At 36.3% G+C, this 25,672-nt stretch overlaps 1 protein-coding gene and 1 long non-coding RNA gene across 2 annotated transcripts; one reads left to right on the top strand and one right to left on the bottom strand.

The window, feature by feature from the left end:
• Positions 1-562: 562 nt before the first annotated feature.
• LOC149502857 (uncharacterized) lies at positions 563-3,442 on the bottom strand. The gene is made up of 2 exons (XM_089728407.1): positions 2,292-3,442; positions 563-1,463 (listed from the first exon to the last, which is right to left on the bottom strand). Exons 1-2 carry the CDS (start codon positions 2,575-2,577, stop codon positions 1,264-1,266), a joined length of 486 nt encoding a protein of 161 aa, XP_089584533.1. The 5' UTR covers positions 2,578-3,442; the 3' UTR covers positions 563-1,263.
• Positions 3,443-17,805: 14,363 nt separating this feature from the next.
• Positions 17,806-19,540, top strand: LOC149502856 (uncharacterized). Its single transcript, XR_016323264.1, has 2 exons — positions 17,806-17,942; positions 18,034-19,540. It is a non-coding gene; the product is annotated as an uncharacterized LOC149502856 (long non-coding RNA).
• Positions 19,541-25,672: the final 6,132 nt, after the last annotated feature.

The following is a 25,672-nucleotide window of genomic DNA, read 5'->3' as shown; positions in this document are numbered from 1 at the left end:
TCACTAAAATCGGAATTGTTATCCCTTCAGTTTTTCGAACTGGACCGGATAATGCTAGACCGGATTGCAATCCCTGTAGCTAATTGTTGTGGCTAGTCCGGATGAAAATCCCTATAGCCAAGCCATTGGACCGGACAGACCCTTCAATGACTTCACACTTTTTTTTTCTTTGCTAGTCCGGATCAACATCCCTTTAGCCAAGTCGTTGGACCGGATACACCCTTCAACGACCTAAATTTTTTTTTTATTATTTTTTTTTTTTGCTAGTCCGGATTAACATCCCTTTAGCCAAGTCATTGGACCGGATTCACCCTTCAATGACTTACAATTCTTTTTTTTTTTTTTTTTCTTTCTTTTTTTCATTTTTTTTTTCTCTTTTTTTTTCACTCTGCGTGTACGGTAGCATTTGTTGAAACATTTCTTAAACTAGAACATTTATACGGACTTTCTTCGGAAATAGTGCGAGACCGATCATCGTTTTCTACATTTCCAACACCTGCACCTGAGGTGCCTGAGCTTACAGACATTGTATCACTACCCACAGACTATGTTTGCTGTATCGCTATTTGCGGACAAAAATGTCGCTTCTATTGTCAGTGATAGAGTCGTCATCATTAAGATCAGTTTCATGAACAAGATTAATTAACCCATCTGTGTAAGCCGTCACGTCATCGTCACTATAATTTTCAGAAATTTCTAGTAGGCCTGACGGACCTCGAGGTATTTCACGTAAGTTTTCATGGGGAAATTTGTACACTCTATTAGAACTATTTACATGTCTCAATTTATACCTATCGTTTTCCAAAACTGCAGTAATGTTGAAGGGACCTTTACATTTTCGGTCAACTTACGAAAACAAAATCCCCAGCGGAAAAGAGGTTGACTTTAGCTTTGCCTCGACTAAACCAAGCTTCTGTTTGTGCCCTTTTTTTTATGTTTTCGCCGGTCTTCGACCGTGCTAAATCAAGATCTAATCTAGAGGGATTATCACTCTGTTGAAACTTTAAGATATTTCAAGTGAACTACCCTGAACGGCAAACGTCTATTCTATTGGAGTAAACCCTGTTACTCGACAACGTGCACTATTAAGGGCGAGTTGAATATCCCCTAAGTGCTCTTACCATCATGATTGGTCTAAGTTACTTTCAGATCAAAGAGTGACTTGTTCATGAAACCGCTTACCATTGAATAAATTACTATGACTTTGTTTTATAAGACTACATTCTGACCCTGAATGGAACATAAAGGGGAAGCCAAAACCACTTATCTGTAACACACTGAAGCTCTGGAACACACGTTGACGTCTCTGGTTGCACCTGCCACAGCACCTGGAGCAGTGTCGTTTTTCTTCTTGTAGCGCATGGAACACCCAGAAGCTACATGACTCGCATCACCGCACACGTAACAGCTGACTTGCAGGCGAGAGCCGGGCGCCCACGGATGAGGAGGTTGTTCAGGTTTTGCTGGAATATCGAAAAAAGTTTGAGAGCAGTATCTGTCGCAACACCCTTCGGCACGATGCCCAGGTTTTCCGCAGAAATGGCAGCTTCCACGGAAAAAAACTTCGAGAGCGTTTTGGTTCTTTATCAGGATCTTCGTTTTTTCTTTTGAGGGTAAAGCCACGTAATGTGTGAAATAGACGATTTTTTGTGGTAATAACGACAGAGTTCAATTCCCGACGGATTCTTTCATCACACTGCGACAGTATTGATATAACAAATCCGGTGGCTATTTGTTCTGGCACATTAGCGTCGGGAATCTTCTTTATACGTTGCCATAGCCGGATACCGGCTTCAGCTGGTCCCTTTTTGCTTTCCATTTCAAATTTAATAACCAGGTCGAAGTGGTCTTGCATCATTAGATAATTTTGTCAGCATCTCTTTAATAGTAGGCCAGGATATCTTACCAGGCTGTATTTTTGCGAGGCAAGTAGCAGCTCGAGCCTTAAGCGAATGTGTGAGAGTCAAAATTAAATCGACACCATCCAATACTTCAACTACTTTAAACGGCCCTTTAAACTTCGTATCTAATTTCGTTTGATTATGCTCTTCGTATTAATGTGTGGACGAGCTCACAGCCCACCTTGTGTTAAGTGGTTACCATAGACATCCACAGCGTAAACGCACCACACACCTTGAGATAGAAGTTCTAAGGTCTCAGTATAGTTACAACCGCTGCCCCACCCTTCAAACCGAAATACACCACTGCTTCACGGCAGAAATAGGCAGGGTGATGGTACCCGTGCGGTCGATGGCACTATACGGAGCACCCGTCTGGTGTCACGTCCTTACCCACGAGAACGTCGCCGCGCTGCGACGCCGGCAGCGCGCGATCGCAGTCAGAGTTATTCAATGATACCTCACAGTCTCCTACGAGGCGGCGCGCCCTAGCGCAAGTGCAGCCGGAGCGCGGGGGCTCCAATATCGGCAGTCCGTGCTGGAGGCGTGGTCTCGTCGTTTGGCGGACCCGTCGGCCGGCCTCCGTACCGTCGAGGCGATCTGCCCGGTTCTCGCGGACTGGGTGGGCCGCGACCGCGGAAGTCTCACCTCCGGCTACCTGTGCAGACTCACAAGACATTTTACCACCATGCAAACTTCTTACCGCAACAAATCTTACCAGCCACCACGCAAACTACAATTTTACGGGTTCCACCTCTCTTACACGATGTTACTCCCACACTGAGGAAGCCAACCGCGAACACATGTCAAGCACGCACAAGCACGCACTTCACCGGAAAACCTGCATCCGCCAGCGGAACCCGAACACCGCCGCATCGCCAGACACGAACGCACCGGACGTCTTATCTTACAGGCCACGACGACTTCAGATGTGTCAATTTTTCTTCCCCACGGAAACTTGCTTGCTCTCTTGTTTGCTTGCTTGCTGGAGCCCGAAGTCATCGAACGTGTAGTGTTATTGGTATTGAATCGAGTAGATTCTAAAATTTCAGCGACAATTCACAGTCTCATGTCCTGGTTTACTGTACTAGTGCCATGTAACTCTAGCAGTAGTCATTGGCTTAAAAACGATTCGTGTCGGAACTACCCACTCGTCATGACAGATCCATTATTGCGATCGAAGTTTCACTTGAGATTTGCACTTGCCTTAATTTCTTGCAACAGCTTGTTACGTGTTGTATTTCCGTTAGTAAATGCCATGTGATGAAGTCGACAGTCAAACTGGGCAACATGAGCCAGAACGTAAGATGTGACGATTTCTTCGTGGCTCAGATCTTCCATCGAGGTAACAGAGACGTTATTACACGACTTACGTATGCTGCATTCACGCTCTTGTGGCGTACCACTACTAGTATTCTGATCTGCATCATGTTTTTTTTGCTGTACTTCGAACATGTTCAAACACGTCACGCCAGTGAGAGTAGAGTCCTGATCCCACTTCTGATGTAAGCTTGAGGGTAGATATTATCTTGTTGAACACCAAGTAAAACTTAGTCACCTTTGGTTTCTGATTTAATCAACAATATGTTAACTTGACAATTCACTTTAACACTTGTCCAACCTTAACCAGAACGTACAACAGTCACTGAATCACACAACGTAACAAGGATATAGTAAGTGCACCGGGCAAACGCAGCCGAACGAATGTCCATTGCGAGGCACGTACCGCCTTTTTATACTGGCCGGCGCAGCTGGCTTATTTATGAGTCACTTCTGTTGCACCTGTTGTTTGTGAGTCGAACGACACGGCCGGCGCACCTGGCTTGTGTGAGTCACTCCTATTGCACGTGCTAAACAGCAATATCGTTAACGCCGTCAAATATAAATATAAATATAAATATAAATATAAATATAAATATAAATATAAATATAAATATAAATATAAATATAAATATAAATATAAATATAAATATAAATATAAATATAAATATAAATATAAATATAAATATAAATATAAATATAAATATAAATATAAATATAAATATAAATATAAATATAAATATAAATATAAATATAAATATAAATATAAATATAAATATAAATATAAATATAAATATAAATATAAATATAAATATAAATATAAATATAAATATAATATAAATATAAATATAAATATAAATATAAATATAAATATAAATATAAATATAATATAAATATAAATATAAATATAAATATAAATATAAATATAAATATAATATAAATATAAATATAAATATAAATATAATATAAATATAAATATAAATATAAATATAAATATAAATATAAATATAAATATAAATAAATATAAATATAAATTAAATATAAATATAAATATAAATATAAATATAAATATAAATATAAATATAAATATAAATATAAATATAAATATAAATATAAATATAAATATAAATATAAATATAAATATAAATATAAATATAAATATAAATATAAATATAAATATAAATATAAATATAAATATAAATATAAATATAAATATAAATATAAATATAAATATAAATATAAATATAAATATAAATATAAATATAAATATAAATATAAATATAAATATAAATATAAATATAAATATAAATATAAATATAAATATAAATATAAATATAAATATAAATATAAATATAATTATATATATAAATATTTACTAACAATCACGCCACGTTAACTGGTCCCGTGCTAAGTTCGTAAAGAACTTGTGTTACAGGTACCAGATAACGGAAATAAATATAATATTTTTATTATACACATACATATATTTAATATACATCCATAACCCTGGAAAGGCATTTATATTTATCATACAAATATCTTCCCTTGGCGGGATTCGAACCCGCGACCCCCTTGTGTAGTGACCATGTCACTTACAACTACACCAGACGGCCGTTTAAATAGACAATAATAGACATCGTAATGGGAATCGGCATTGATGTTACTCATCCAGCTTGAGACATGAGGTTTGAGTCTTCAATTAGTACAATAAACAGTACGTCACTCCCTTCGAACCGGAACGCTTGTTTCACGGTAGATATAGATAGGAGATGGCATCTACCCGCATTTGCTACAAAGACGTCTTATCTCAAATAAGCTTTGATTTTTATTAGACGATGCTATTTCCGCATCGTGGAGGTTATTCGTGAACATGTATCAAGTGTGTCCTATCCAACGCCATTTCCGATGAGCAATGTCTTGCGGGATGGGATTTTGGTCACATTTAATCCAAAGGTTATAGATTAGAGATAGTGACTGGCCAGAATATGCGGAGTATCGACCTCAAGCACTTATTTACAAATACCTGCAGTCGCATTTGAGCGGCAACCGCTTGGCAGGAAAAGACCTGGTCGCCCTGTACACACTTGGCGACGCACCATAGAGAGTGAGATGAGGACTGCCAACGTGACCTGGAGTGATGTCAAGGAGCAAGCGGAAGACAGGGTAAAGTGGAGACAACTTGTGAGGGCCCTATGTACCAGCGGGGTACCCTAAGACTACAACAACAACAACATGTATCAAGTACGTTATGCATTAGATTAAAACTTGGTACCTTGCATTTGAACATCGGCACATCGCCGATCGCCCGATCACAACGGACACCGTGACTTAAGAATAATAATTTGTCTTCGAGACAAGGAATAACGAAATTCGATCTAAACTTAACCCTTTTGCTTTTACGGCAGGCCTCAATGCAAAGTGTTTCGCTCGAGCTCCGTCTTGTAAGTGCGCACATCACCCATCGTGTATAAGTGTTGGTCCTCACCCGATGACTATTGTAACCCATAGACACAGCCCATTAATTTTCTCGCCGGATCTTCTCAGTGGGTCGCGCTTCCGATCCGATGGTAGATTCTGCGAAGCACTGCTCTTGCTAGGGCCAGTTGTTAGCAATACTTCCGGTTTGAACTCCGTGGGCTCACCTACATGCTAGGGTAAAGCTGAGATAGCCTCTCAAGGATATAAGCACAGGTAGAAGAAAAAAAAGTGACCATTGTCACCCATCATGTAAAAACGGCGACTATAGTCACCGATAGTAGCGAAAGGGTTAAATTGTGAAACTTAGATTATTGAGATCCGACATAGCTTACGTAAAACGGGACATAATTATACTCCAACGAATGCCTATTCGCTATTTAAAATGGGATTTACGTTCTTCGGCCTTGTAATAAAGTTGAAAGTTGCATGGCGTTTTTGCTGTTGTGCCTGAGATGGTAATAATTTTGAGACCTTTATTGAATTAGTTATCAATTATTATCGAATTAAATATCAACCGATTCCAATCTTAGAGCAGGTTTAATGTACGTCATTCGGTCTGGGCCAATCGCCGCCAACCGCCGTGGCTACGATTCTCTACGATTTATTTCACTACATCCGATTTTGACTTCTTTTTTTTTGCCGTATAGACAGACGAGCATACGGCCCACCGGATGGTGAGTGGTTACCGTCGCTCATGGACGTCAGCGATGCCAGGGACAGAGCCAAGCCGCTGCCTACCGTTTAATACTCTCCACAAGCCTCGTTTGAAGAAGGACATGTCATAGCGCTCGGGAAACACCGTGGAGTATAGAGCTCATTCCATAGCCGGATAGTACGTGGCAAAAAATACCTCTGGACACGCACTGTGGATGACCGCATTGGCTCCAGGTAGTATGGATGAACTCTACTCCGGTGGCGGGCGGTGCGATGGTAAAAGCGAGATGTCGGTATCATTTCGAACAATTCTCGAACAATTTTCGAACATGACTCTACATATAATTTGATTAATTTTTTTAACTATAAAAAAAATACACCAAAATTTAGAGTTTCGAATACCAAAATGATATAAATATTAAATTTTAATCGTTTCCCGGACAATGCATCTTACGAAACGAAATAATAGAACAAAAGCTCAAGTTAGCTGAACTTCACGAATCATATCTCATACTTACCATGTTACGCAAAAAGATTATCCCTACAAAGGCCTGTGATCGGTACTGCAAACAATGGAATAACTCCAACCCGGAACGTAGACCTAAGCTGACTAATATTGACTCACTTGGTGACGCATTAGTCTGCGCCTCCGATTGCTGGTCAAGGGACAGGGACGTAGGTTCGATTCTCACACCGAGCAAACGTTTGAGCGAAGAACAGTGTATCTGATGATACAATGAATTTTTTTTTATTGCTTAGGTGGGTGGACGAGCTCACAGCCCACCTGGTGTTAAGTGGTAACTGGAGCCCATAGACATCCACAAGGTAAATGCGCCACCCACCTTAAGATATAAGTTCTAAGGGTCTCAAATATAGTTACAACGTCTGCCCCACCCTTCAAACTGAAACGCATTACTACTTCACGGCAGAAATAGGCAGAGTGGTGGTACCCACCCGCGCGGACTCACAAGAGGGCCTCCCACCAGTAATTACGCAAATTATAATTTTGCGGGTTTGATTTTTATTACACGATGGTATTCCTTCACCGTGGAAATCATTTGTTGAGTACGTTGAGCGATCCGCCGGTGTTCGAATCTCAGGCGGGTACCAACTTTTCTAATGATTCAGGCGGGTACCAATTTTTCTAATGAAATCATTAGAAAAGTTGGTACCCGCCTGAGATTCGAACACCGGCGCATCGCTCAACACGAATGCACCGGACGTCTTATCCGTTAGGCCACGACGACTTCCCGTTGTTTTTTGATACGAGACTTTATTTTATATTTGTACGATAATTTGTTTAGAAATGTTTAGTTTTGTATTTTTGATAAATTAAATGAAGTATGTAAAGAAGCAAGAAAGTTGGTTATAAATGAAGTACGTAGGTAAAGAAGCGGGGATTGTTCCCTCGTAAAAATTTCATGAGATAGACTATATTTAAATTACAGAGTAGTTAGCTCAATATAGATTATACACGACACGCAGATACGGCAAAGGCGTTAACAAAGAGGTTTCTTTGGTCTTCGCCTGGGCGTTTTTTTTTTTCTTCTTTTATTTTCTTTATGCATCCATATTATATTTAAATCGTATATAATACTGTAATAGTCGCTAGTGATGTTAAAAACATAAGTATTAAATGCCACCGAAATACTTGAGATATTCTAATTGTCAAGTCTCTCATAATCACAAAATCCTTAAATTCTTTATCTACTGTGCTCATAATTACTACGTCAAACTACTTACAGAAAAAAATCTCCGTTGATATATATGTACATATGTACACGAGTGAAAATTTCGGGAATTAACGAAGTGACACAACATTACTATTTAAAAATGTATTTATTGCTTTTCGAAGTATTCTCCGCGAAATTTGACACATTTTTCCATACGATGGAACCAATCATTGAAGCAACCATTCCATTCGGAAGTTGGGGTCTCCAAAATGGCCGTTTTGTAGGCGTCCACAGCTTCTTCAGGTGATGAAAATCTCTGTCCACGAAATTTATTCTTTATTTTAGGGAAAGTATAGAAATCATTAGGGCTTAGGTCGGGGCTGTACGGCGGATGGTCTAATAATTCTATGTTTTCTTGCTCTAAAAACTCTTTTGTTCTGTGCGCGGTGTGAGAACTCGCATTGTCGTGATGGAGGATGATGCGGCGGTTGCAGTTCTCTTTACGGAGTTCAGAAACGACCTGTGGCAAACAAATGCTAGCATACCATTCTGCATTAACCGTTCTTTGTCCCTCAAGAGGAATAGTCGTGACATGGCCGGTTTTAGAGACAAACGTGGCCACCATTTTTTTTGCAACACTCCGTGAACGAACAATTTTTGTTGGCTTTAACTCATTTTCGAACACCCAAACTCGTGACTGGTTTTTTTTTCGGGTTCGTACGCGTATATCCAGGATTCGTCACCTGATACAATGTTGTATACAGCATTTGAGGATCCTGCGTGGAATATTTCGAGAGTTCTGACGCACCAAGTAACGCGAGCCGCTTTTTGCTCTTCACAGAGCGAATGCGGTATCCATCGGGAAAATAACTTTTTTACACCTAATTGTTCATGCAAGATTATTTGTATTTGACTCATGCCAATTTCTAAAGTTGCCTGAATTTCGCGGTATGTCACATGTCGATCTTCCTCAATCAGCTTACGCACAGCATCAACGTTTTCTTGGGTGACTGCAGTTTTTGGACGACCTTGACGGGGATCATCACTGAGCTTGACACGTCCACGTTGAAACTCAGCAAACCAGCGATAAATTGTGTTTTTGGATGGGGCTTCATCACCAAATGCAGAAATCATCCGGTCAACACACTGTTTTTGTGTTAAACCACTTCGAAAGTCATAATAAATCATCGCTCTTGAATTTTCTCGAGTCAATTCCATTTTCTCAACGACTAAACAAGTTTGACAAAACCTCGTGACAAGACCGAGAATATTTTTTTAAATAAATAAATGGTATTCGATTTTTAAAACCAAGGAGTTTTCAATTAAAAAGATTTTAATATGACAGGAACAGTGGAAATATTCCATTCCCGATACTTTTAGTGCAGCCTAGTACACATAATTATGCTAGCCTATAAGCACATAAGTCCTCATGAAAACTATTGGTTCAAAATGTTTATTAGAAAAGATCATATAATAGTATTATTTCGTAATGAATTGCTTGTGTTTTCCTCAACTTAAGTCCTATCCATTATCTGTTCCATTTTTAGGCCAATCTATCTACTTATTTATTGCCATATTCGTCAAACACCTGACGTATCAAAATAACCGCATCACTCATGTACCCATGAAAGAGGGTACTCGAAGAACACCAATCAACAACCAAACTTGGAAGCATTAATCAAAACTTGGAGGGCCCATAAAAATCTTTGACCAAACAAAACCCGACTGAACTAATTCGGTTCCTCGCAGCCCACACGCTCCGTAACTCGTAAAACAACAGCATTAACCATGACTTTGCCAGAAAACGACATGACCTAAATAATTACTTAAGCAAGCACAGATTTTAAGGGATTCTATTTGCGAGAGCAGTACATAGAAAAGACACATGGTTAATTAATGGGCTGCTAAATTTGACAATCGTGGAGTTCATGGAATATTTGCTAGAGAAAAACTAATTATCATCATGCCATTAATGGTATGACGTGTTGTGAACCCACACCACACTGTCCTGGCAATTTCTACAGCACATTCAAAATACCTTTCGTAGAATAGACCTTATTGTAATGAGATTAAGATTTCCACGTAATTGCTTGATTTCCATGGCGGCATTTTTTTATTTCTTAGATTGGTGGGCGAGCTCATAGCCCACCTGGTGTTAAGTGGTTACTGGAGCTTATAGACATCTAAAACATAAATGCGCCACCCACCTTGAAATTCCCGTTTAGAATTCCAGCATTCCCGATAAATCCGTGTCATAAAACTGTTTCATCCATTTTTACTGTCTAGGCGCGGCCAAACACTAGTGCCACTTCTTATTCGCTGATGCTCAGTATGTTAAATTATTACGATAACGGAAACTTAAGCGCACAGCAATTTTGTGTAGTACTTAAGTGGTACATGTACCATCAATTTAAAGCAAGAAATATTTAAGAATAGTCTTCCTGTCTTGCTATAGATCCGCATTGAGCAAATTGATGGTTGGTGAAATTGGCAATGAAATTTGAGGTAATTACATTTAAGTCCTTTCTTTCATCTGCTCGCTTAATTTAAAACGAAACATAGAAGTAACTTTTGATAATTAGAAAAGCACAAGAAAAATAAAGTGCTTTTAAAATTTTAAAACCCGTTAAATGCAGGATGCGGCAAAGCTCTGTGTTTGAACAACTAACCAAAATTCCGCTTAAGCGCTTTCAAAGCTTTGGCAGACCAAAATTGGTCGACGGTGTTAAGCTTATTTGATAAAACTAGTTAAACTCTATATTATAGAGCTTTTAAGCTTTTTGCTCTATCCCGACCTGTTAGTAGATTCTAGTCAGAAGGATATACAATAAGACTACGAATTTGAAACTACAATGAAAAAAACGTACGTCATTGTATTATAACATTAGTATTTGGGATAAAGGATTTCACATTTTATTATCCTTGATAAATAGATAGATAAGTAAATAAGTTCAACTACCACCAATTTGTCGATGGTTATTGATCATGAGCATCACGATGGCTACTACCTAACTTTTTTTGATGTGAAACATCTATAGCCGTACGTAAAACCGATTTCTGACGTGGCGACGCATGCCATGCTATATGATGGTATATATATACGGTCTATATGCAGTAGTGTGTACGGTGTGGCGACGCGTCGCCATGCGCAATTGACTGTGCGATTCTCTACCACTCGATTCGGCGTTAAGCCATCTCTCTCGCGACACTGATCTCGGATACCTATAGTGTATACTCCGTAGTGTATACAGTGTTGTTTAATACAGTACACATAGCTTGTGTTTTACTTGAAAACAAATTATTTTTTCGTAATATTTTATTTTATCATTATGACATATTTAGTTTCTATAACAATCTGTTCTTTTCTGCATATTACTTTTACAAAATAATGTCGATGTTTCACATCTGCCAGGCGTCCCGTGACGGCTCACATTTTTTATTTATTTTTTATTGCTTTTTATGGCAGTTGTCCCACCATCAAAGGTAGAAAGCATGACTGCTTCACGACAAGAATAGGAGGTACCTATCTTGTTACAAGTTAATTGTAAGCTTCCCATGATATTTCATTGAAAAAACGATCTCAGATTTGAAGGTAACGACATTATTCAAGCAACTGAGTTTACGGCCAAACCATCATCAGAGTGTATTAAAATCCAATAAAAGCTATTTCCTTTCATACTTTGGAAACTCAACGAAACTTTTCGAAGCTTTCCTATAACTTTAAAGCTCGGTCATTTTCTCTCTAAGTTTACGATGCATATAAAAAGCTATTCACTTATTTCGAATGGTCCATTAGAGCGCAGATGTATTTGAAGGCGTTTTTTAGACCATCGTTCTAACTTTGACAATTTCATTGTTTGCTTTTAGCGATCACAATTATTATTATCTATATATTAATACGTGAAGCGAAAACTTTGTACCCCTTTTTACGAAAATTGTGCGGACGGAGGAATATGAAATTTTCTACACTGATAGAGAATACAGAGAAGAAGTGCACAATGCCAATATTTTTTTAAAATAATTCATAAAAGATACATTAAATCAATCAAGAAAACATTACACACACTACATACCCTGTGTTTGACGCACACAAGCATGCTTACTATTTATTGCGAAACTTTTGTTCTTGGCGTCTGTTGTCAAATTGAGAATAGATTAAATATTGTTTGTCTTTGTTAATATTTTTTATAGTGTAGTCTTGGCGAAATTTGTGATTATAGAAGTATAAAATACAATCATAATAGTGTACAAACTTACAATTCCAATTAATTATAGTTGAATTTCGACTACTGCGGGACCTCTGGTTTTAATAATTATTTCATTGACGTCTATTCTTGTTATGTTCCAATCGTCAAGTCATCGAAAAGTATAACTTCTCAGTGTCTGATTGAACGCCATTTTACTTTTCAATACCTCTCCTTTTGTGAGGAGAAAAGTGGGAATCTAGATTCCTGTTCCACTTATTGTTTCGTGGTCATCCGGTAACCACTTAACACTAGCTCTGAGCTAGTCCACCCACCTAAGAAAAAGAAAAAAAAGTTTCATTGATTATGGATGATTTTTGATAGCGCGACAAATAAATTGGAAATTTACAAATATCACTTAACGTTTCTAGTGTGCACTTAGCATTGGTGATCCGCATCATCATCAGCCTGTATCTCTCCGCTACTCTGGATGGATGGATGTAGGCCTCTCCCATAGTCCGCCACAATGAACGGTCCCCCGCCTTCCACATCCAATTTTCTCGAGCATATCGCCGCAAGTCATCGGTCCACCGGACAGGGGACGCCCAACGCTGCGCTTACCGATACGTGGTCTCTAGTCCCGCAACATACCAGACCAAATAAAAGGGCTATTCCACAAGAGAAGACCAAGGACCGGTCTGTTTGGACATCACGCACGACCCGAAGCACCTTACTACCGCGTCCAGCACACACGACCGATCTACATTCGAAGCAGGAACCAGTCTTCGGTTGCACTCGGAGACCTTGTTAGTCTAGACATCTTAATGAGCTCTTTTCAAAGTCCAGTCAAATCAGTTAAAATCGATTGAAATGCTATGAACCAAGTATATAAGCAGAAACTACTTTATAAACAAAAGAAAAATCCAAACGCCATGTTTATAAACAAAAGAAAAATCCAAATGCCACGAACCTTAGCTATAAAATAGAATATGGGTTAACTCGGGTTAGAAGTGAGGGCGGGTATTAATACAGACATGGCTGTAGTAACTAAGATATTAGGTTGCGGCTCGACTCTTAGTAGTTAGTGTGGCTATGAAAATAGCGGTCCGTTTTTTTTTTACTGTATGAATTGTAAATGAAACAGAATTTCATTGGTAAATGGAAGGTATCTGAAAACTAAAATATCAGTTTTCATGGCAAGTTAACTACTGTCATTTTAAAGATTATTATTAAAGATTTTAATTATTTCATTCTTTGTTTCGAATATTATGTGGCTTAACAGGATATCGTAGAAAAAATTGTCAGCGACACAGGTTTAAATAAAATAACAGATTGCCTCAGATAGTGATGATAGCCAATCATAGCCGGATAGCATGTTACGGTCATCTGTGACAAAGTAATCAAGCTTGTATTTCATACATAAAGACTATTAAATTAAATATTTTCCCTTACGCCTTCTTCGTGGCCACACAATGAAAACTGATATTTTTACTAGAGCAAGTTATTATCGAAGACATTCTATAAAAATTGGATTGCATTTTATAAATTTTAATAGAAGAAACATTATCTGTTTCTTAAGTACAAAAAGATCATAACAACGATAGGAAAATGATAGTTCGTCAATAGTATTTCATAAAGTTTTAATCTTTTTGTTTCCTTCTAATGAAAAGAAGTTTTTTGAAGAAAAGGCATGGAAATTCGTCGAGCCCCAAATATTATTTAGAAAAAACACATATTCGTAATTTTCAAAATCTTCGAGCAGTTTTAATTCAAAAGCCGTAAAATAAATCTCGAACGTTTCACTAATCAAACCCTTCAAATCTAAACTTTATTCAAAAATCAAGTCGTCACAAGCGATGAATAGATAAAGTACTGAAAAATTTATTTAGCATCAAATCCTTTATTCGAACTAAAAAACTTAATTCCAAGAACATTTCACAGATGAAGGTTGGTTGTGAATGTCAATAATTAAACAGGTCTTAGTTTGAGCTATAGGCTAAAAATAGAAAAATATAATTTAAATTCAAAACTTTATTATAATAACCAGAATTGGTACCCAATTCGAGTAGGTGAAAGAAACAACAAATATTTGAAGGGTTAGCAAACCGTCATATTATTAATTCTTATACAGGGTGTCTACAATGGGTACATCAAATTGAGACGTAGCTATAGTAACAATATAAAAACTAAGTTATTATTTTTTAACTGTTATGACAGCCCTGAATTTATACAACAAAAGTACATACAGTTAAACGCGTCAGAACGAGATAGAAATTCACAAATTTCCAACATCACATAAATAAATAGATAGGATATATATAGAGAGATAGAGACAGTGATAGAATCACAAATTCTTTCAACTAATTTCCAACAATGAATACGACAAAAAAATTCTGTTATATTCTAAGTACATAAGGTACATACTAGGACCGGGCTTATTACCGATTAATGGGCGATGAGCTCGGCGAGACTCCGTCTCCAGAGATTGGAGTTCCTGGCTGAGCCTCAGCTCGCCCATCTCTCGTCCATCTCTCTCTCGTCCTGGTGAAAGTGGAAAGGTCTCCGGGCCACCCGTTATCCCACAATCCTAAAAAAATGTCTCTCCGTGCTGTAATCATGGAGACTGCAACACCAAACATAATCGGCGGCATCGACCCTAAGAACTGATTTACTTTATTTCGATATCGTCAAACGATCTGCATCAGTAATATCAATCGGGTTAAACATCAGTCCCAATGAAAAATTCTATACAGAACTCATTTCTCAAGTTGGTTGGCGGGCTGCATTTACGCTGTTCATGTCTATGAGCTCTGATTATCACTTAGCACAAGGTGAGCCGTGAAATTGTCTAGCCATTTTAACATTGTAAAACTATACTCTAAAAACTGTGACCTTAGAACTCATATCTTAAGGTGGGTGGCAGCATTTACGTTGTAGATGTCTATGGGCTCCGGCAACCACTGAACATCAGTGGGCCGTGAGCTCGTCCTAACCTAACCTAACCTAAGCAATAAAAAAATAAAATAAAATAAAATTTTAAAATAATAGATACCTAATATAGATAAGAAGCTTAAATGAAATTAAATGAATCTCAGCTAATCGAAAGCTCTTTGCAAATAGCCACCAATAGGACACGCTTTAATGTCAAAGCTACCAAGTACTTGTTACAAATAAAACAGCACAGAATGAAAGCCCTTTTTAAGTAGAAGCAAATATCTAGCCATGTTCATGTTTGTTATGCATTAACTCTGCTTTGAGGTTTAGTTATGTTTAGTAGCGTTTTAAATTCATTGAAACAGAGTTTCCGTTTCTTAATCCTTTTCACGTGTTTTGCAAGGATATCTGAAATATCTCTATGTATAAATAAATATTGAAATATATAGAAATTTTGAAATATTCCGTATTCCGATGGTACAGTAAACTATATTATGATAAGCTATTGTGTAGAATTCCACTTCCAACAGTCAGGAAATAATACACAGATTGCAGTAGTTTACTTAATTCTGTATTGCTTTATTTGTAACTCCACTTTTACAATCTTTAGACATCAGCTCACTACCGAATACACTGATTTCTGTCCAGTTTTTCAGACTACCGCCTCTTTTATTATCTCACGACCCCACTACTGGCATTGCTACCACCAACAGTGTTGCTATTTGGCAATACGAAAATTGCCTTAACTTTAACACGATAAATTTTGTTTTAATTATTTTACAACAAACCAGGGGGGTGCAACTCCCATACAAAGGAAAATAACATACAACTAGCGTCATCTTACTCCTGTGGCGACGTCATTTTTGTAACTTTTAGGCATTAATGATCTAATAAACTCACTAGATGGCAGATATGAGTTCTGACTCAATAAAAAATGTAGCGTACTTTGAAGCAGTGCTTCCACTTTTAGGGAATTCTCCCTTTTTTAGGGAAAAATAGCTGATATTTTGGATGATAAAGACAATTTAAAAAATACCAGGATTTAGGATATTTCGGGGTAAAAAGCAAAGCCTATACTAGTAACTGTTGTGAATTTTAAAATAAACGATAATTAAAGTAAAACAATGAACATTTTATTTTCTGGAGAGAGAATGACATTAAGTCAAGTTGACAAGTAAAAGAATAAAACAGAGTTGTGTATAAAAACTATAAAGGTTTGATTCAACAGTAACCCTCTAGTAAAGTAAATCATAGATTAAGCCACTGCTTTTTCTTAGGGATTCCCCAGAATCCCAATAAGTATAATCCGCCAAATTTTTATTTACCTATTTTCGTTGATGTCACCAGAACTTACTTGTATTGTAATATACAGGTACTTCATGTACCATGAAAGATTATCATGGTAATTTCATTTACGAAAACCTTGTAATTGTCATTTCACTTTTGCTAGCAGTTCCTTCTTCAAAGACTGAGGTGGAAAGATTATTCAGTGTTCTCAAATTTAAAAACTGACAAAAGAAACAGGCTTTCTAATGAAACCCTGAACGGCTTGCTTCATAGAAAGTTCCCAACTTTGCCAGCAAACAATTGCTCAATTTTAGAACCGAACAGTGTTAGGTTATGCAGCAAAAGAATATAAAAGCAATGCGTCGACTTCCTTGAAAATTCTAATCCTATAGATCTATGATCTTCTGGGGGCGTTTATATTATATATACCTACATTAAATAATATGCTGTGGTTTATTTTCTGTATTTTATTTACGCTTTCTATATAAAGGATTTATGAAAGTTGTCTAGGAAATTTTAGGGTAAATTCAAAAGAAACTAGGGTAAAATGTGTTAAAAAAACGTAAGTGGAAACACTGCTTTGAAGTTTTCAAAATTCCAGGGCCGTAAAACAATCTCAAAAAAAAAAAAAAAGTTTTCAAAATGTCGTAACGATTTAATTTTTTAAACCGTTTTTTTTTGGTCTTGGTGTGAGTTATTTTACGTTGTAGTATTAATTTAGAGCAACTTTTAGCTTTATGAGAATATTAGACGATTAGACATTGAGAAACTCTGTTTTGAATTCTCTTTAGACATAACTTGGCTCCAATACTTTTTTCTTCGTTAGCGTTTCGTAAGCCTGTGTAACTATTTTCATTTCTTACAGAATGTTTATTATTAAAAATCAGCATGCCTCGAAGATCGAAAATGAAATGCTATTTCGGATGCCTTGATAACGGTGAGTTTACACTATTTTCCCGGTATATTATTTGCTAACAGAATTATTATTCATAATATAATTAAATGAATTAGCACCAACTAATGGTCCTTCCTATTTCTGCTGCCTAGCTATCATATATGTTAAGTTTTGATCAAAACAGTCGGTATTAAGTCTCGTACTATCACACACACACCTCAGATAATAAAATTGTCTCGAGTGGGTGGAAGTATTTATGTTTTGCAACTCAGCGTATTATATGCTTATTGTCAAGTGGGCCCGAACTAGTTTTTTGGAATGATCAATCAGTCATGCTTTCCTGTTTAAATAAAATACAGCACAATTGATCTCACATCCAAAGTTAGATGATGGCATTCACGTTTTGTTTCCTGGTGTTTGATAACTAAGTTACACCAAGTGGCCTGTGACCACGTTCATCCTTCTACCCAATATAAAATAATGTTTTTATTTTTGTAGACAAAGGTTTGATAATGACAAAATTTTATGGAAAAATTATAAGGAGCACTAAAATGTCTGAAACATGAAAAGATTGATGCACTATATTTGAACCAGAACGTGTTATGTAATATATTAATTTGTAAGTAAGATTACATTAACACTAAATTTTTCATGGTCGTATTTTTTCAATATTTGTTACATACTTAAGATACTTTGTTTCTCCGTTTCAGAAGAGAAACTGATTTAGCAAGGAACGTGAACTCTCAAGGGATCTTAATTTTTTTTAAATATGTTTATAATTGATAAATTAATAATTGAAATAGTTCATAAGAACTAAATTGATGCCAATTTTGTTTTAAAATAGGTTGTTTAGTTCTTATAGTTATAGTATTACGTTTGAATAGTTGTAATTAGTAAGTTAGTAATATATGAAAATACTGATATAAATTTTTGTAAATAACCTTTTGTAAATTCTACGAGAAGATGATTTTAATTAATGATCAAAAGTCAACGGTCTTTAAAAGCATTATTTGCAATTATTTAGATTAACTGTGGAATATATTTGCTAAGTTGTGTTTTCTGTATGAGCAGATATAAATGAAAATGCCCAAACATGATTATGTTTCTTACATTTTCATTATGTGAAATCAATATGCTTGTGACTGAGTATATTAATAATTTATTAAAACTTAAGTGATAGACAGCAACCCCTATGGCACTGCTGAAGTTTATAAGCACTGGTGACCACTTATCATGGGCCGGGTTGCGTGCTCGTCTGCTGTTGAGTGCAATAAAAATTTTCGAAACCCTTTCTATTATTTAGATGTAATATTAGTGTACATTTAATTTGGATTAAAAGATAAATTTACATTTTATGTTTGCATGTGTATGTTTATAATTCATTTGCATGTAACGAACACCAGTTTCTTTTGTAACAAAATGTAAACTAATGGTTTGTAATGAATGTAATTAACTTTAAGATGATTTTCTTTCAATCTGCTGTTTGTTTCATCTAGTATTACCAAAGCTAAAGCATCAGAAACGTCAGAATAGAAATAATTTAGATAGGGAATAAAAGTATAACTAATGTAATCATGTCTAAGATTACTATAAGCGTCATTAAGTACAAACTATCAATATTTAAGAGTACTTTAAATCATCATTACATTTTTTAAACATTTTTTGTTTTTCAAATCATGTAATAAAACGTTTGTGCAGAACAAAATGTCACATGTTATGAACATGATTGTGGGTTAATCGTTTCTTAAATTTCTAAATGTTTATAAGAATGCTAAGAATAATTTAGTATTCACTTTAGTGTGTGTATTATCTCTACAATGCTAGTATAAATGACAATTATTGTATGACGAAGCATAGGTAGTGTTTATAGATGTAATATTTTCATACAAGGCCATGATCTGTCACGATCAACTTTAAGCAAGAACTGCTATAGTTAAGAAACAAATTTATTAAATTTAATTCAAATTGTCTACTATGTTTGTAATGGAAAGCTGACATGTTTATATTTCGCACAAATGACTTAAGTGACATTGAATGATTTGATTATCTAGACTTAATTAACTTTTAGATAACTTTCGATTTAATGTTATTAAGTACTCTAGTAGGATTAATCTAGAGGAGTTATTGTTATTCGAAATTTTATACAATTGTACGTTCATACTATCTTTTAACAGTAAATTGTTTGTAATATAGGGAAATTAAATAGCTTACAGAGAATTACAGCTTTTTATTTAAAAAAACTGTTTTCTCTCTGTATGAAAAGGTCTTATCGATTAGAATGCTGAACACAATCAAACGTTCTTTAATATTTCATAAGTACTACCGGGAATTTCAGCGATTCTAAACGATAAGATTTTTTCATAAAGAGAGTTAATTATAAAAAATATTAAAATTACTAAAAAAGCCACCTGGTGGGGGGTAGGGAGATTAATAATCGACAGCAGCGACGCCTGCTGTCCTGGGCTCTAACTAAAGCAAAAATAAAAATGAGAGTTGCGCATCTATCTCAAATATATTAAGTGTATAATCTATGCAACAAACCTTACAATTGTAAACTCAACCTTATAAAAGCGTGCTTAAAACACTATATACATTTTCTAAGCCAAGCTACGCAAATTGATTTAGTTGAGCAATAAAAAAACGAACACCCGCTATGTGCAGCGCAGTTTGTTAGTCTCTTGCCTCGGGTGTTAAAAAGTCAATAGCTTTGCGCGTCCCATTATAAATGAATTTCATTTAAAAAAATTCAAAATATGTAGATGCATGTGTGTTTTTTTTTAAATAGTTGGGAAACTTTTAAAGACATTTAAAAACAAGTCGAATATGGACATTTAATAGAACAATGGTACATTCCAAATTAAAAATTACTCGATTTTTAATGGTAAGTATTATAATTGCGTACTTGTAAGAATGTTTTGCGATTTGTTGAGTGGAGTTATGTCTCAAAATGAACGATTCCGCTATGCCAGGACGGGTAAATGAGATCGCGGAATCAACCTGACAGAATTTGCTAGCCCTAGTGGTAGGACCTCTTGTGAGTCCACGCGGGTAGGTACTATCGCCCTGCCTATTTCTGTCGTGAAACAGTAATATCTTTCAGTTTGAAGGGTAGGGCAGCCGCTGTAACTATACTTGAGACCATAGAGCTTATATCTCAAGGTGGGTGGCACATTTACGTTGTAGATGTCTATGGGCTCCAGTAACCATTTAACACCAAGTGGGCTGTGAGCTTGTCCACCCATCTAAGCAATAAAAAATATATATGGTAAAAACGAATAAACAAACAAAATGCGAGAAACATGACATACTGCATTACAACAATAGTCGTGTAATATAAAAATGACAAATGCTACCGAAATAGCACAACAAAATCCAGTCAAGACAACTTTATCTAAGCCTCGAACCTCATATTTTTTCCATTACATTCACATTCTCATCTCTTTGTATAATATAAATACGAAAAAAACAAAAAGCTACTATATTTTCTGTCAAAATAGGTGTTTGATTATTTATTACTGACTTTTACGCTAAGCTTGTTTATCGGTAGAGCCGCGGTAAACAAAAACGTAAACAAGCCCTAAATCAATCATTGAGTTACAGAATATTGAAATACTAGAAAAGACTTAGAGTTTAAAGGACTTGTTTGAAACGTGCCAACAGCGTACGTGATTTTAATTAAAGTGTACATGCAAGACAAAGGGGCAAAGTGGACGGCAAGAGACGTGCTGGGCGAAGAAAGAAGTCATGGCTCCGGAATATCCGCGAGTGGACCGGTTTGCCTCCGTCGAACAGCTGTTCCGGCTGGCTGCTGACATAAATGAATACAGGAAGCTAACGGCCAACCTTCAGGATTTAAGAGGCACTGGAAGAAGAAGAAGTATATGCAAGATTCAACAGCACTCAGATCCGGTAAACTAAATTTGGGAAAAACGAACAAGGAATATCTTCTGCCCAGCGGGTGCTATTGTACGAATTGTACAGAATACGAACGATCCAAACGCTGTCCATTGTATGCAAACTTGTCTTGTAAACATCATTAAGGCGATTCAGCTTTTTTTTGTTTACAAATATATTAATTTCTTTTATATCTGGCGCTAAATACCTTAGATAAAGGTATCAAGCTCTAACCGAGAATAGAACGTTTTTATCTCATTCTGTCTCTAGTACGAGTACATATTATTATGGAGTAATTGTAAATAGAAAGTATATATACTATGTCTAAATTATTTTTTACAATATTTACCACAGTAATTGTTATATACAATGCCTGTAAAATTACATACATTGCATATGAACCCAACTGTCTACTTACGTCTAGGCCATTGATGTTTAAACTCCAAAAAATATATTAAGAAGCGTTTTCAATGTATGCCCGATCTGTTTGAAGTGATGTCTTATTGTCTGGGCAGTAAGGATGCATTCGCAGATGCGGCACATCTCCAAGCACATCACCAAAAACTACCCGTTACACTTGCATATGAGTCGTCTATTATCAAAGGTGGCAATCTGTGCATTTGGACAAAAAATGTTATTGATATGTCAATACAGATTGATTTGAATATAATCGTCTCCTTTAAAGAATACGGTTCAAAACCTGCATTAAATAAAGGTTAATACTTAACCTGTTATTTATCTAAGACGTCGTTCAGAAGAGTTTTGTGACTGCCAATGGAATACAAAGTCAATAATTCGTTTTTCTGATTTACCAATAATTGTCCAAAAATCACATTGCCGGCTTTGATAATAGTCGACTCATATGTCCTTGTCTTATAGCGTCATTGATGTATTGTTTACCGTTTTTTCACTATCCGGCCGCGAACCCACAGTCCGCTGTCTTGAGACGAACTTTAGCATTGATGTTTAGCATTTATCCTACACAAAAGATACAAAAAAAAGAAAAAAAAATTAAGTCCTCGTCTAACTAATCCAATGAGAATTCGACAATCATATTCCGATATAAAAAATAAAGAAAAATTAACAAAAAAATTACATTAAATTTTAGTAATCTTTCTAGTCATTTTTTGTATTTATTTCGATTTTAGGTCTTTGTGATTTGTTAACAAAACACGAGCTATTTTGTTTTGAAAATTATTCATACTTTAACACGCCTATCGATTACAAGTGACGGGTTCGTTTCTCACCAACTCGGTCACTTTCAGCTCATCCGGCACGTAGCGGAAATAAAAAATAAAATAAAGACTTTTCCTGAAGCCAATTAACTTCCTCAGCGAATTCCGGTTTCGTCTTAGGAATTTTTTAATGATAAAAATTCACATTAAAATTTCGGCTCCGGATTTTAAAGAACGCTTATGGAGTGTTACGAGTGAGAATCTGTCAGTTTGTTTTCCGGCCAATTCAGTTAATCTGTATCACAAAGGCATCCGTGATCAAGAAAACCTAATTACGGTTGCTACAGCCGGAGGTTGCAAAAAAAAACAAAGTATATTTAAACTAAATTTAATTATAAAAATTACAATTTAAAAGATATACTACATTAACTTATGTTGGTGTGTCTTGATCGAACCAAGATCCAAGAGTACTGTCTCTTATATATGAAGCGATGCCCTCATAGCTGGACACGTAGGCCACTCACGTTGTGCTGACAGTGCGCCTCGTGTCAGGCGACGGTCGTTGACCAGAAAATGCATACTGGTGGTTTCTATGCACTAGCCTTGCGCAACACTGGTAGTGGCTGTAACCAGAAAGTGCATGTGAGCGATTTTCATGTACTAGCCTGGCGTAACAACCCTATAGTATTTGAAATTTAGGAAATAACATTAGGCCTTTCCTAAGAAATTTGCCGTTTGATTATGAAAATAAATAAAGTCAATATTTTTTGTATTTCTATCAGTCCAAATATGGACACATAGTATCGGTGCATATCTTCCAGCGCAGAGGTAATTTATTAATGCCTTTCTAAAATTATTTAGACCTACGAGAGTCAACAAACTCTTCAAAGGCATTTTGTATTGCCTTTCGAGTATTAAATTTTGTTTCCTAACAAAAATTTGTCAGAACCTTAGAAAAAGTAGAAGTCTGTTGGCGGTGAGTACGGCGGATGACGCAAAACTTTCCAACCCTAACTCTTGTAGCTTAGAGACCGTCTGTTGTGCCATACGAGGTTGAACGCGATTGTATAGGAGAAGCAGGGAGTAGTGATTAACTATGGCTGGTCGGAGACTCACATACATCTCGTTGTGTCTAGTTCAATAGAGTTCAAAAGAAGCATGTTATCCAAAATCGAATTTCACTAAACACATTTCAAACATGCCAGATGAATGCAACGCGAAACGGCTGCTTATGAATATTCAAAAACTGAACAAATAAATACGGTTAGCTGCGTTACCAAAGATGATGTAACTTGGTGATAGAGCGGTCAATTTGAAAGTGTATTCTTTTTTAGGTAGATACATTTTTGGACGAACCTCACGATCTTTTAATGTAATAATAAAACGAAGTTACTAGCTACGTAGCTACTTCCATTTGACTCCATACAGAAGAGGGCCGTTTGGATTGTCGATAATGCCATTCTCACAGTTCGTTTGGAACCTCTGGGTCTGCGGAGGGCCTTTGGTTCCCTCTATATTTTATACCGTATGTTCCAAGGGGAGTGCTCTGAAGAATTGTTTGAGATGATGCCATCATCTCATTTTTACCATCGCACCACCCACCACCGGATTAGAGTTCATCAATGGTACCTTTAGCCACTGCATTCATCCACAGTGCGTTTCCAGAGATATTTTTTGCCACATACCATCCGGCTTTGGAATGAGCTTGGTACTCTTCCCGAACGCTATGACATCCTTCTTCAAACGAGATTTGTGGAGAGTACAGAGAAACAGCGGTTGGCTCTGCTCCTGGCATTGCTGAAGTCCATGGGCGACGGTAACTACTCACCATCATGTGGACCGTATGCTCGTCTGCCTACAAAAGCAATAAAAACAAAAAAATTAAAACGTAGAGACATCATTCCACTGCATACAGACTTTACACAAAAGGGATTCGTTCACATTATCCTCATGGATTGTTGTTTTGTTGTCTGCGAAGGGTTTAGGACTTTATGTCTTCTGTATCGAATCTAGTTACCATGGGGAATGCTTGGAGGATTTTTATTAAATGATCTGTCATCACTATTTTAGCATTGCACTACTTACCACCGGAGCAGAGTCCATTTAAACTACCTGGAAACACTGGGCTTACCACAGTTAATGTCTCCAAGTCTTCCTTGCAAGACAACATTCGACTTGGGAATAAACTTTCCCCGATGGTATTTCCTGAAAGCAATGACATATCTTTCTACAAACAGGATTTAAAACGTGTTATAACGGTAGACAGTGATCACAATAGATGAACCACTCACCATCAAATAGATCTTACGCCCGTCTACCTATTAAAGAAAAAATAATTGCAGTTATGACATTCTTCAAACTAAAATAAAATAAGCTTTGCATCACGAATAGGCAAGATAATGAATGATGAATCCATCCTTGTGGTGTTCGAATAAAGATATTATTTGAACTTATTTACCGTAACTTCCGCCCTTAATATTAAATATGTACAAATGTGCAGAGCCATAAAAATAGCAATATGGAGAAGTTAAAAAATTGCTGGACAAAAAAATACGTGAACATAAACTAGACGCTCATCTATATACAAATATGTATCTGCTAAAATAAACTTAGATAATTACGTTTTTATTAGCGTACTTCAATCAAATCGTCGTAGGCGAAACACATCAACAGATACTACAGAGAAAAACAACTTGATAATGAAAATTATAAAAAAAAAAAAAATTAAATTCATAATCTGCTAAAACGTAAAGCATTAACTAATATTTAACCAATGAACGTTTCCCGAAAATTCAAGATTAACATGAGCAGCGGTGGTTTCAACCAAAAAAACAAAGCCATTTCTTCTTTCCAATATTTACAAACGCATCCAATTTCGCCTCGCTTAGAATTCAAGTCACAATCGTTTGTCACAGTCTGACTGGCAACTTTAAAAACGATATTCTAGAACGTTTCATGATTCAAAGGCATTGTACAGCTTCATATAACCACGACAAAGGATTAACAGGCTCATGCATATGCATGCGTTTCATCTTGTGCAATGCCCATATAATTGTTAGACGGGCTCATAGAATGAGTCACGTAGACGGGTGAGTCAAAATAACAGAAGTCAAACTTCATTCATTGGACGGCGTTTTTGTTATTGACAGCGGTGACAGTTGACAGATCTGACAACTGACGTTATTGCCATGGTGACATAACTCTGAGCACTAGTATGCATTACCGGTAAAATGGGGCGATTAGGGATTGAGAGGCGAATCGGGAAAAAACCGGGAAAATC

This window comes from Bombyx mandarina, chromosome 06, assembly GCF_030267445.1.
Source record: "Bombyx mandarina strain Sakado chromosome 06, ASM3026744v2".
NCBI lineage: Eukaryota > Metazoa > Arthropoda > Insecta > Lepidoptera > Bombycidae > Bombyx > Bombyx mandarina.
The sequence above is the reverse complement of the archived record's forward strand: the minus strand, read 5'-3'. Positions and strand labels throughout refer to the sequence as shown.